Here is a 12,940-nt window from a genome sequence, read left to right as displayed (position 1 = left end):
CTTACCGGGAGCCTGAGCCTGTAACAACCCCTTCAGGAGAAACTCGTGCCCCCGCCCCAAGCCCCCCAGGCGCTGCCATCCTCCATCCCCAGCCCCTTTCCCCCAGCAGCCTTGTACCGCCGTGCCCCCAGGCAGCGACCGGCCCTGGGGGGGTTTCCAGCCGGTCCCGGTCGCCTCCCCCCTTGCCATCTCGGCGGCAGGAGATGCTGTGCCCTCTCTCAGCCCTTCCCCGGGGGCAGAGCAGGTTGGAAATTCCCCATCTGAGCTTGTTTGGGGTCTTTCCACCTCTCCCAGTTGCGGTTTGGGAGTTTCGGGGGCCGAGGTTGTCCTTTCTGGCCCGGGGGGGACCAGGGGCACTGGCGAGGCAGCGATGCCCGCGGCAGCGCACCCGGGTACCGCTCTGCCACCCCCGGCTCCCCGGGGCTGAGCCCGCCCAGTACGGTGGGAAACGAGTCTGGGAGCCCCCCCCCGCCAGCGTGGGGCACGAGGGGGGGCACGACACATGCCCACAGGTGACCCCTCTGGGAAACGGGGTCCGGCATCGGGAGGTACCGTACCCCCCCGGGGCGTCGGGATGCTGCGGGGCCGGCGGGACCAGGCAGGCGGTGGAAAAGCTCCAGAGCAAAAAGCCGGTTCGCACCTGCGGCTCCCGCTCTCCCAGCTGGGCACAGGGCACCCCGGCACCACGATCCCGCGGGGGGAGCCGTGGCAGGGACCGGGCTGCGGCTGGGAACCGGGACACGGCGTCCTGCCACCTCCTCTGCCTGCTCTGAGGGTGGGCAGCGGTCGTGCCTCAGTTTCCCTGCCCCTCCGCAGTGCCGGACAGGGAGGCAGCCGGCTCCCCTGGCCAGGCAGCCAGCACTGCCCCCTGCCCGGCTAGGAGGAAGAGGAAGGAAGAGGCTGTGCTTCCTCCGCTCTCTATTTTGGGCTGACCTGTGCTGCTCCTTTAGCCCAGGTGGAGCCGGGCAGGATGCCTGCCTCGTCCCCAGCGGGCTGGCGGGCCTGGGCTGGGCTGCCAGTGGCTGCCAGGGGATGCTGCCCACCGTGGGGACAGCCGTGGAGGCCACACGCTGTCCCCACCAGGACCCCTGTCCCTCTGGTCGAATCCTTCTCTTCCTTCCATGACGAGCCATGAGCAGGCAGCAGCCCCAGCTCAGCCAGGCCCTGCTTGTCCTCTAATTAATGTAATTAGGAAAGTCTCCAGGCCAGACGCCTGCAGCGGCAGTTGGAGCATCGCTTCCAGCTTTGCTGCCTGCTCAGGGGCAGATGGGGCAGCTGGGGAGCCCGGGGGGACGTTGTCCCCGTCTTGGGGTTGTGGGACAAGCTAGGGACACGGGGCTTGTGGGATGAGGGGCCTCATCCTGCACCCCCAGGCCAGGCCAGGAGCAGGCAGACCCCAGCTGGATGTATGGGCTGCAGCTTGTAGGTGCAGGGCAGAAAGGCAGCCCTGCCTCCGGGACCCCTCTGTGCCACCCCAATGCCCCCAGGTTGGGGTCCCAGTTATGCTGTCCCCTGTTCCCCCAGCTACCATGGCCCGGGGAGCTCTGCCCCACGGAGTGCTGCCCCACAGCCAGGACCTCGGGCTGGGCACCTCCTGCTAAAAGCTGGGCCCACGCAGGTGCCCCCGGTCCGGGGATACCCTGGGGAAGGGGTCCCGGCCACAGAAGGGTGATGCCCGCAGGCACAGCCCTAGGGACCCCTGCCCCCGCGACGAGCCGTGGGGCTGATCCCTGCACCCCCCAGCCCCGACCCCCGGGTGGGGGTGCCCCTTGCAGCCACCGTGGGGTGGGGGTGGGGGTGGTCCCTGCTTCGCCTCCCCACGGCCGGTGGCGGCCCCGGCGACGGGGGTCGGCTGCGCCCCTTGGGGGGGGACGGACACGACGACCCCGCCTTTCGGTGGGCCCCACCGCTCTGGCTCCTCCTTCAAGCAGCCCGAAGCCCGGCCAAAGCGGGGGCGGGGGGGGGAGGCACCTCCCCACCCCGATCGGCATCGCCCTTTTAAGGAAGGGGAAATTCTTCACATAAACAAGCGCGGCCCCCGGGAGCGGGGGGGTCCCCCCTTCCCGGAGGTGGGAGGGGGAGCACGGGACGGGACAGGGGGGTCAGCCCCCCCCAAATTACCCCCTCCACCTCCCGGCCGTGCTGGTTTGGGAAGAGGGATTTTGGGGTTGAGGGGGTGCTGGGGAGAGGGGGGAGCCTTGAAACAGCCAGGGAGCGTCTCGCAAGTGCGGACCTCGGCGGGGGGCGAAGCGCGGCGGGACCCCCCCACCCAGGGTGCGGAGCCGCGGGAGGAGGGGGGGGGGGGCGACGGCCGCCCCCGGGGAGGGCCCGAGCGGCTCCGCATCCGCATCCGGCGGGGCCGGCAGGCGGGAAACGGGGCATCCGGGGCGGGGAGGGCACGGTGGGGCCCCCCACCTCCCCGCTCCCCCCGGGGGAATGCGAAGAACTGGGGCTGAGGCCCCCCTCCCGCGCCCCCACAGTTACGCGTGGGTCTATGCAACCCCCCCCGCCGAGCCCGCCAGCCTGGGGCAGAGGGGCCGGGCCGGGGTATTGGGGGGCCGTGGGGGTCCCCTCCCCGCCCCGGGGTCGCGCAGCAGCAGCGAGGCTGAGGCCAAGTTACAAACACGACATTTATCAGCCCCCCGCCCCCCCCCCCCCCCCCCCAAATTTAGGAGCCCCCCGTGGGGCCCAGCCGGTCCAGTCCGGGGGCTGGGGCCGGTCCCGGGCAGTGGGGCTGGCTGTCCCGGCTCCCCTGGGGCTGGCCGCGCCGTGCCCGGGCGGCGAGGGATGGTTAGCGGTCCCGGGAGGTGATTAGCGGTCCCGGGCGGTAATTAGCGGTCCCGGGGGCCGGCGGTTCCTGGCACTAATGAGGAGGGAAGATCTTCGGGGCGGCTCATTCGCTGAAGCCTCTGTGCCAAGGGCTGGGGGCACCTCCCGCTGCTTCCTTCCCTCCCCCCCAGCATCCAGCCTGAACCAGCACCCCTGAATTGGGGGCGGGGGGGCGCTAAAAACTTGGGGGGTGGTCTGCCTGCTGTTAACCCCTTCCTTGCTGGGTGCATCTCTGGCCAGAACATCATCCCCAGGCTCAGCGTGGCACTGAATCAGTGCCCAGTGCGGGGGGCCGTGCTGGGCAGGGATGGGGGACCGGGGGTCTGTTACCGGGTCCCTGCCAGCCCCGGCTGGTCGAGGGAGACGCCGAAGCTGAACCGGCCGTGGTGGCCCCGGGCCAGGAATCGGGCTCCATGCGCGATGCTGCAGGTCCAGATCTGTGGGGGCAAAGAGGGCAGGTCGATGGGCACCCACGGGGGATGCCACCCCCCACCCGGCTACCCCTTCGCACGGTGCCAGCCCTACCAGGTAGGCGACGAAGGCCACGTAGGCAGCCAGCAGCAGGCCCAGGGGTATGTGGTACCCCAGGCCCCGCAGCGTGGGCAGAAAGTCCACCACGAAGTAGATATTGATGGCGCAGACCAGCCCCGTGATGAGGATCATCAGCACCTTCCCCAGGCTGCGGGCACGGGAGCGGGCATCAGCGGCAGGGCAGACTCCCCACCCCGTGTGCCGCTGGGCACAGCGGTCTGGGGGATCTGGGTTTGTAGGTGAGCAAGACCCCAACTGGGACATCTCTGCACCCCATGGCCATCCTAGATCCCCACGATGGGGCTCTGGGCATGGGCTTTGGCCACTGTCCAAATGCAGGGCTGGCAGTGCCAGGAGGGTGCTGAGGACCCAGGGATGCCCGAGGGTACCAGATGTGGCATTGGGATGAGGATGGAGAGGGCAGTGATGGGGTCTGTCCCGCTCTGGCTGCCCAGGGCAGGTGGGAATGGACATGCCCCCCCCGATGCCCATACACCAACTGCCCCCACAGCATGGTTTGGAGAGGCAGGATGGGCCAAAGGGAGGGTGCCTGCAGCCGGTGTGCCCCACTCTGCCCCCCCGCCCCGTGCCTGCCCCTGCCCTGGCACTCACAGGCCGTTGGTGAAGTCCTGCATGAGCGGGCGCAGGCTGGTGAAGGTGAGGACGGGCAGGACGGCAAAGGGCAGCTGGAAGGAGAGGAGGATGAGGGGGGCATGGCTGCCAGGCCGGGGTGTTGGGGGGGCAGGTGAAGCCCCCCCCCCCCTTACCAAGATGCTCTGCAGGACGTTGAGCAGGTCATTCATGCCCGTGAGGTGGCTGACATCCTTGAAGGCGGCCACAAAGACGGTGGGCAGGATGGCGAAGGAGCGGGTGAAGACCACCCGGGCGAAGCGGGACCAGCGGAGCTGCAGGAAGCCCTGGGGACACGGCAAAACCTGTGCCCTCGCCATGCCTGGGGCATCGTGCCAGGGTGGCTCCCCCCAAACCCTGGCTCAGAGGAACACAGGGAGGGCATTGCCCTCCCTCTCCTGTGCCAAGGTGCTGAGCGGGCCCTTGCAGGGCTGCTGGGCTCCGCTAGATGTCAGCTCCAGCTCATTAAGCAAATGATCTCATTAGGAGAACACTGTGTGGGACACCCACAAGGTGCCTCTGGGAGAGGGTGTCACAGGGGGCGGGGGTGGCCATGCAGTGGCAATGGGTGCCATCAGGAAGCTGCCACCCACTGGGTGGGCAATGCCCCATGCCCAGCTCCCTGCAGGAATGGGGGGCAATTAACTCTGCCAAATACCCCAGAGGGGGGGCTGCTGCCCATAGGACCCCCCATCCAGGGCCCACCCATGATTCTCCCCCTTCCCAGCTGTTCCCCGTGGGGATGAGGGCCAGCATCCCTGTCCCTCACCTCCATGACAAACTGCCCTGCGTAGGTCCCGGTCATCGTGGAGCTCTGTCCTGCTGCGAGGATCCCAATGGCCCAGATGTACAGTGCCACCGCCCCGAAATAGCATCCCAGGATGACACCCTGTGCAGGGACACTTCCATGGGCACCACAAAGCATCCCTCAACCTGGGCACCCCATCAGCTCCCAGCCTTCCAGCAGGGTCACGGCAGCCCCCAGCCTCAGGGGTCAATGGCGGGGCACCCTATGTCCCCCAAATGGGTACGGATGCCTGCTGGGCACAACCCGGGGCCACTCACCCCCTGGTAGATATCCACAGAGACCGTCTCGTTGTTGTTGGGGAAGATGCTGGCATACTGGCTGATGCTGCTGTTGACACACTTGTTGTGCTGCAAGGCATGGCGGGCACGAGGGTGATGGCCACCCAGTAGCCCCCCCAGACACGGGGGGACACCCCCCTCATGGGACACCCACTCTCCAAGGGATGCTCGCCCTGCCCGTCTCCACAGCTGGGCATAGATGTGACCTCCCTCCCCATGGGCGTGAGGCGACACTCACTACATCCTCGTTTCGCTGGCGGTAGAAAGCCTCGCCGAAGACAGCCATGACGAAGAGGTTGATGAGGAAGGAGACAAAGAGGGCCACGCAGGACTCGGTCAGGAAATACATGTTGGCCTCCCGCACCGCCTCCTTCTTGGACCGGTCGATCTCCCGTGTCTGGGCACGGCGGGTGACATGGGTGCCACAGGGTCAGGTGAGCACCTCTGTCCCACAGCCAGGACCATCTGGTCCCCACCAAAGTGTCCCCTGAGACACCCTGGGGTAGCAGTACCCATGGCAGTGCCCTGGTCTCACCTTGACCAAGGAGGAGTGGAGGAAGATGTTATGGGGCATAATGATGGCGCCAACGATGCCCACGGCCTGGAGCAGCTCCTCTCGCCCGCAGCCCGGGCAGTAGGGCAGGAAAATGCCCTTCAGCACCTCCACCTGCCCCGGCCTCACCACCACGTACTGGGGACCGGTGGGAAGGGGCACTGTGAGCTGGCCCCCACCCTGCTGCAGCCCAGTGACAGTGGGGACGCCCCGTGGGGGTCCCCTGCCAGCAACCTGCAGGGAAAGTGGTGTCCCCAGCTCCCCCCTTCACCTCATAGCCGAAGGTCAAGGCCATGATGGTGATGAGAAGGCCGAAGAAAGCCTCCAGTTTGCGGAGCCCTAGAGGGGTCGAGAGATGGGGTGGGACAGAGCAGGGGACACCAGTGCCACATCGGCATCAGGGCTGCCTGGGTGAGTGTCCCCCCCCGTCCCCTCATGCTGGCACTCACCGTACTTGTCAAGGAAGAGGAAGAAGAGGGTGTCCACGATGGTGATGAGGACCCCACCCCAGAGGGGGATGCTGTGGGACGACAAGGGGGGGCATTGGACATGTGCTCCTCGGCGGAGAGGGGCCATGGGGGAGGCTTAGGGGTACCCGTGGGGCGGCTCACCGGCCGGCTGAGAGCAGGCTGAAGGCGATGGCTGTCCCGATCACCTCCTGCATGTCAGAGCCGATGATGGCAATCTCGATCATGAGCCAGAGCAGCACGCGGGGCACCTGGAGGGGCCGGGGCACCGTGACGTGTCTGAGCCCACAGGGGTCTTGGACCCAGGTGAGCTGGCACAACCTCCAGGGTGGAGACCCCTGTCCCTGTCCCCAAGCTGTGGCAGGCCACCCAGAGCAACATGGGGATGCCAGGACACCCCTCCCAGCCTCTCCCACGACACAATCTCAGGGTGCAAGATGGATCCTAAATCCCAGCCTACCCCCACCTCCCCATCCCTGCCCCAGTGGGAGCTGAGGACAGGACCCAGCTGCCTGGGTATGATGGTCCTGGTGGGGTGCAGGGGCAGAGGGATGTATCCAGTTCTCCTTTTGGGGACCTGTCATTCAGCCAACACACCTCATCACTCTTTCCCCTCCATCAAGATCCTGCCGACTAGACGGGACCCCTAGCCCCCCCACCTCCTTTGCCATGTGACTCCCCCAAGCCCCCCCAACTCCCTGCACCAACGTGCCCAGGCTCGCCCTGCGTCTCAGCTGCGCGTCGCTGCCCCGACACCTGGGCTCACCCCCCCCGGGGGACGCGCTTACGTGTCCCCAGATTGGACCAGGACACCGAGGCAACTGCTTCCCCCCCCGCCTCGTGCCGGGCGCCCATACTGCAGGGGTCTGTGGGCACTAGATGGGGGGCACCAGGGCTGGGGGGGCTTTGGGGAGCCCCTGGGAGAGGTGGGGCTCTTGCAGCATCTTCCTGCTCCTCTCCAGCCCCCCCAGTCCCTACCAGGATTGTCACCAGCCCAAGTGTGGGGTCCCCCAGGCTGTGACTCCCGGGGGGTGTCCCCGTGGCTGCTCACCTTGGGGTAGTAGAGGTAGCAAATCTCACCCAGGTCCTTCCCCGTCACCACACCCAGCCGGATGGCCAGGCGCTGGCACAGCAGCCCCAGGACGGTGGCCCACAGCAGCACCCACAGCAGCTGGGGGGGGGCAGAAGGGAGGGAAGTAGCAGGGGCTGGGCACCAGGCAGGATGCGACTCCCCGGGGCTCCCAGCAAGGTTATCAACTAGCCCAGGGACACGGGAAAGAGAAGCCCAGAGAAGCTGGAGGTGGTCCCCAGCCCAGGCAGAGGGGAGGCCCTTTTGCACCCCTGGGTGCCTTCCCCCAGTGCCAAGGGCCCCTCCGTGCCCTTCCCGCTCCCCGGGCTGGGGAAGCCGGTTCCCCATGGGGCTGGGTGGCCGTTGGTGCAGGAGAGGTTACGAAACCTCCGGCTGCTTCCTGACCCGGGGGCCGGGGGGGCCCAGGGCTCACCTTGAACCCCGCCACTGCCCCGCACTGCAGGTCCGACTCCACGTTGCCCGGGTCCAGGTAGGCGATGCTCATGAGGAAGCCGGGACCGGTGAAAGCCCAGAGTTTCCTAAAGCTGAAACCGGGCTGGGACAAGGCAGCAGGTCAGAGCGAGGAGCTCTCATTCAAAACCAGTGTCTCCCAGTTGCACTCCCAATGCCCTTTAGCCCAGTGCTAGGAAGCCCTGTGCCAGGTGCATTTCGCACACAAAAGACATTTCTTCCACCTGCTTTGGGGAAGAACGGCTGCCCCCCAGCCCCTCTCTGTTAGCAGCAGTGCAAGGGGGCAGCGAGACCCCCCCATCCCACCCGGGGACAGGTTGGACAGTAATCTCTAGGGGGGTCTCAGGCACCGTTAATTGCACCCCATGGGATCCCGCTACCGAGTCCTGCTTTCACCACCACTCCTGGCAGGGGAACCCCCATTCCTTTCCCCTTCTCCCTTCCACCCCCTGGGACCAGCCGGGGATGGGGGTGCTGGCAGGGTGCAGGCAGCCTGCGGGAGCCCCACTGGGCTGGGCATGGGTGGCCCAGGACGGGGAGCCTGGGAGATGTGTGAGCAGCAGGGTGATCCCTGCAGCTGGGTAGCACCTCGCCCCATGCTTCAGTTTCCCCATCTGGAAACCTTTAAGCATGGAAACGCTCACCCTGTGGCTGTGATTTGCCTGAGCCGGCTTTGGGGATGCTGAGGTCCTCAGGGCATGTCCCAGGCACATCTCTCCCCCTGCAGTGGCCCTTCGCCTCCCCACCTCAAGCTCCCTGCGGTACCAGCCCCCCACCCCATCTCTGCCCACCCTCAGATGGAGGTGCCAGCCTGGCAGCACCTACCCCGCCGCCCTTGGGGATGCTGATGAGTTCATCCAGGTAGGTCTGATCCCGGGTGCCAGGGTGCTGCAGGGGCACAGGGCTCCCAACGGTGCCATAAGTCTGGGCTTGGCCCTGGTTCAGGGACCCGGTGAGGCCTGGGGGGGGGCAAGGAAGAGGAGGAGGGGAGGTGGCAGCCTGCCGGGGGATGAAGACACTGGTGGGCTGGCAGCCCTAGTACTGGCTCTACTCAGTCCCACCTGCCCCTGCCCGATGAGCCCTGGCTCAGCCCAAAGAAGGATGAGCCCCATTTCTCCAGAGGGGCTGTGGGGGTGGCTATATTGGGGCTGTCAGTGGCTATGCAAAGGAGTCAGATGCCACTTCCAGTTCAGGTGTCCCTAAACCCCCCCGGTCCCACCCCACTCTTCACCAGTCCAAGAATGAAGTGCATTTCTGGGCAGGAGGGACAGGAGGGGACCCTGCTCTGGGTCCTGCTGCTGGGTAGGCATGGAGCGGGGACAAGAGGCTGGTACTGGTCCCAATCACTCCTCCAGCCCACCCACATCCTGGGAACGTAGGTGAAGCCTGGATGGGCTTGGGGGAACAGAGGACAGGGCAGGTGGGGAAGCCAGGACAGACTGGGGAGGCAATGGTGCCCACCGTGGTGGGGGAGCAGAGCCAGGGGTCCCAAGGCAGAGGAAAGAGGGTCTGGGGGAGGAAAGGAGGCGTGGGGGGACCCAAGTGTCTTGCGGCTCACCTGGCTCCAGTGATGCCATGGCTGGGCCTGATCTGGACATGGTGCCGGGGAGCCGTGATTGCGACACTGGATGCAATGCTTGCCACCCAGCTTTTAAAGGACCCCCTCCAGTTGCCCCCCCGCCCCCATCCCGAGGAGGAGAGGAGGAGGAGAGGAGGAGGAGGAGAAGGAAGAAGGAAGTCCTCCTTCCCCACCCACTGACCTGGGCTAGGAAAGGGGTGGGGGTTGGGTGCTATGAATGTGCACTGTCTCAGTTCCCCCACCCTGTGCCAGGAGGGGGGCACCCAGCACCTCCCTCCCCCTTGCCATGCATACGACAGGGGGCACCCACACCAGCGTGCCCAGGGGTGTGGGAGCGTGCCTGCGTGTGACCGTCCATCACATGCCAGGGGTCCGGCTCCTTTGGTGGTTGGGAGGACAGGGGACAGTGTCCTGCAGGGTGGGGAGGGAGGGCTGGCTCGGCGGGAGTAGGGGAAAGGCCAGAGGAGCGGGAGCAAGGAGGAAGCAGGCGTGTGTTGCACAAGTGTGTGAGCACGTCAGAATGCACCCTCAGCTGCTGGGGGAAAGCACCCAGCCAGGCAGGCTCTGCGGCGCAGGGTGCTCATGCCACCCCCAGGTCGGGGGACACCCCCCCCCAAAGATGGGGTGCTCAGTGTTGTCGCAGGTCAGGCTGCACCCGCAAAAGTGGGGGACTCTTGTGGCTGCAGAGGTAAGAGGGGGTGCACCCCAGGTGCACCCATGGGTGGCTGGGTAGTACCGGCTGCCTCTCCGGGGCACCCCTCTGCCGGCTGGGCTGTGCCCCACAGAGAGGTGGGCATCGGGGCTCTGCCCCTGGGGAGATGTGGGGTGGCCTGGCACAGGGATGCGAGCTTGGCCCTGCCCCAGGGTATGCCCCAGGCACCCCCCACCCCAAGTGAGGGCTAGAACAGCTGGGAGGGGGACAGGGGGTCCTGCCCAGACTCACACGGAGTGGGGGTTAACATGCAACTTAGCACCCCTTACCCTCCCCTTGCCTCAGTTTCCACAAAGCAAATGAGCCTGGACAGGCAGTGCCAGCAGCTTTATTCCCCATTAGCCGGAGGGTGGCAAGGCGGGGGGCTGGCAGCCACGGTGGAGGCAAAGGGGGTCGTGGGGGGCTGCTGGCGGGCAAAGAATTGGGCAGCGAAGGAGACGGGGTCACAGGGCTGCTGGAGGAGCAGGGCCTGGAGGAAGTCAGCCAGCAGCACCCGGAGCTCGGGGTGCTGCTGGATGTAGGTGGCGTGGGACGCTTGCAGCTCCTCCTGCGGTGGGGTGGGCAGGGTGGGCATGGGCACCAATGTCCCCCCCGGTCACTGTGCCAGGGTGGGGGGGCAGGATGCCTGGGCCCTTTCCCACACTTGAGGAGGTGGGGGGGGAGGATGCTGGCCAGCCTGCCCCCCCACTGTGCCCCCTGGTCATCCCAGGGGAGACCCTGCTGGGAGTGGCACAGCCCCATGTCCCCATATCCCCTTGTCCCACCGTCACACCTTCCTGTCCAGGAACCAGGAGCAGAGCTGGATGTCCTCCTCCCAGTCCAGGGGCTGTTTGGGGAAGGGGGGTGGGGGCTCGACCGCACCTGGCAGCAGAAAGACAGAGCAGGGTGTTCCCCACTCGGCTGCCAGACAGCAGGCAGGGGCTGCTTGTGCTGGGGGGCACAAGCCTCCCCCCCTCAGTACCTGTCTCGCCGAGGACGGACTCATCCTGCAGAAGCACCAGCATCGGGCAGCCGACCTGCACCAGACGGGCCAAACGCCTGCGGGGGTGGGGAGGAAGAGCCGATCATCCCCCTCCTGGGTCCCTGCCAGGCTGGCAGGGCTGCGGATGCCCCTGGCCAGACCCCCACCGTACCCGCTGGGGAGGAAGCTGCTGTGCCACACGGTGGAGATGCCTGTGCTGGCATGCACAGCTCGCTCGATCACAAACACCTCTGCCTCCACTGAGCCCACTGCCTGCCGCTGGATGCCCAGGGCACGCTGCGGGGGGCACGGCCAGGGGTCACCCCTGTCCTGGAGTGCCCCCTGCCCCCAAGTGCCATCTCCATGCCCCCCCATGCTGTCAACCACACTGCTCACTGGCACCTCTCATAACCCACCCTGGCACCCCCAACCTGACCCAGACCCCCCATCCCACAGGTCCCCCCCCGGCCGGTGGCTCACGTAGCTGGAGGTGCAGAGGTGGCCCTCAGTGTCGATGGCCGGGAAGATGAGGCCGGAGGGCACTGCCTGCTGGCACGCCAGCACCCGCAGCAGCAGGAGGCTGGCACCCTCCGGCAGCAGCCCCCGTATCTTGTCCCGGCCGTAGGAGAAGCTCCAGCACTGTGGCTCTGCCTGCAGAGAGACAAGGCCACCTCGTGGAACAGCCCCAGCCCCATCGTCCCAAGAGACAGCACCCTCTGGAGCCTGGGGGCACCCCTGAGTGGGACAGGCCAGCTGTGCCTCCCCCCTCCCCAGGATGTGCCCCATCTGGGGGGCAGAGGGGAGAGACACCCCCCCCCAGCCTCACCTCTCCCTCTCGGAGGGTCTTTGTGACAGTCATCCCATGCTGGTGGCTCACCATATGGGTCCTCCTCTCCACTGTGTGTGCTCTGAGCTGTGGGGGGCACAGGGTGGGGGGGCAGAGCCAGGGCACTCCCTCTCTGAGGTGGCACACCCCAGCTCACCCTTCAATCAGGGTACCAAGCCAGATGCATTGTGGGAAACTCCCCACTCCAGCTGCCACCCAGAGTAGGGGATGGGGACCAGGCTGGTGGGACAGAGCTGGTGTCTGAGCCGGGGAGGGGACACCAGGCTGCCCACAGCGACCTTGCATGGGGGGCAGCCCGCAAGAGGGCATCGCTGCAGGGCACATGCCACGGCAGAGGGGCAGGACACGGGGAAGGGGACACGCCACCGCCACACCGGTCACCTCCAGGCGCTCCTGCTCCTCCTGCTCCAGGGTCTCCAGCTGCGGGGTCACATAGGCTGGCAGAGCAGAGCCACGCTTAGCCCACCCCGCCGGCACTGCCCCCCATCCCAGCCCTGGGGGCCGGTGGGACAGGGATGCTCCAGTCCTGGGGAAGGAGGTGGGGGGGACACCCCAAGCAGCCCCCGGCTCACCTATGAGGGTGCTGGAGCCGGGCACGCCGTCCTGCCTGCTGCGGGTGCCGGCTTGCACCAGGAGGCAGCTCCGCACCGGCTCTCCCGCCCGCTCGTAGGGTGCCCACCGGGCTGCCACCCACCGCTGGCCCCCGGCCCGGTCCCGTGGCTGGTCGCCTGCGGCCACCACCTCCAGCGTCTCGGCGAACAGGCAGCGCTCCAGCTCCTCCGGCCCTGCCCGGGGGGGACCGTCACCCCCGCCCAGGACCTCCCCCCCCGCCGGCTGGGCTGAGCCCCTCACCATTTATCCGGCTCAAGCCCCCAAGCCCCGTCCCCCTCCTGCCGGAGCCGATGCCCCCCCCCGGCTGCACCGAGGACCCCCCCGGGCACGGCCTGGGGGATAAGGGGGAGGCCGGGGGCGGGGGGGGCACCCACCGATGAGTCTCAGGAACTCGGCGGCTGCCTCCGTCAGGGCTGGGCTCTCCTGCCGGCACTCGGGGGGGGGCTCCATGCCTCGCCTGGGGGTTCCTGCTGCCGGACCCCCAGGTGAGGGGGGCAGCATGTCTCCCCCAAACCGTGGTACACCCCCTGGTGCCCACATGCGTAACCCTGGCGGGGGGGCACAGTGACCCCCCTCCGCCCCTGTCACCCCCC

The 12,940-nt window shown here is 67.4% G+C and overlaps 1 protein-coding gene across 1 annotated transcript; it reads right to left on the bottom strand.

The window, feature by feature from the left end:
• Nucleotides 1-2,699: 2,699 nt before the first annotated feature.
• On the bottom strand, nucleotides 2,700-12,869 carry LOC104321584 (natural resistance-associated macrophage protein 1-like). Its single transcript, XM_069781124.1, is given in 21 exon segments — nucleotides 2,700-3,266; nucleotides 3,355-3,508; nucleotides 3,973-4,046; nucleotides 4,128-4,277; nucleotides 4,760-4,879; nucleotides 5,056-5,145; nucleotides 5,315-5,473; nucleotides 5,612-5,810; nucleotides 5,812-5,968; nucleotides 6,079-6,149; nucleotides 6,241-6,347; nucleotides 7,148-7,267; nucleotides 7,599-7,721; nucleotides 8,462-8,595; nucleotides 10,700-10,965; nucleotides 11,061-11,185; nucleotides 11,369-11,539; nucleotides 11,715-11,801; nucleotides 12,117-12,172; nucleotides 12,308-12,520; nucleotides 12,722-12,869. Coding segments are annotated over 21 exon segments (2,814 nt in total). The 5' UTR covers nucleotides 12,849-12,869; the 3' UTR covers nucleotides 2,700-3,155.
• Between the last annotated feature and the right edge of the window lie 71 nt (nucleotides 12,870-12,940).

Source organism: Haliaeetus albicilla, chromosome 4 (genome assembly GCF_947461875.1).
Source record: "Haliaeetus albicilla chromosome 4, bHalAlb1.1, whole genome shotgun sequence".
In the NCBI taxonomy this organism is placed as follows: Eukaryota; Metazoa; Chordata; class Aves; order Accipitriformes; family Accipitridae; genus Haliaeetus; species Haliaeetus albicilla.
Note: the sequence above shows the minus strand (reverse complement) of the source record. Positions and strands in the feature narration are given on the sequence as shown.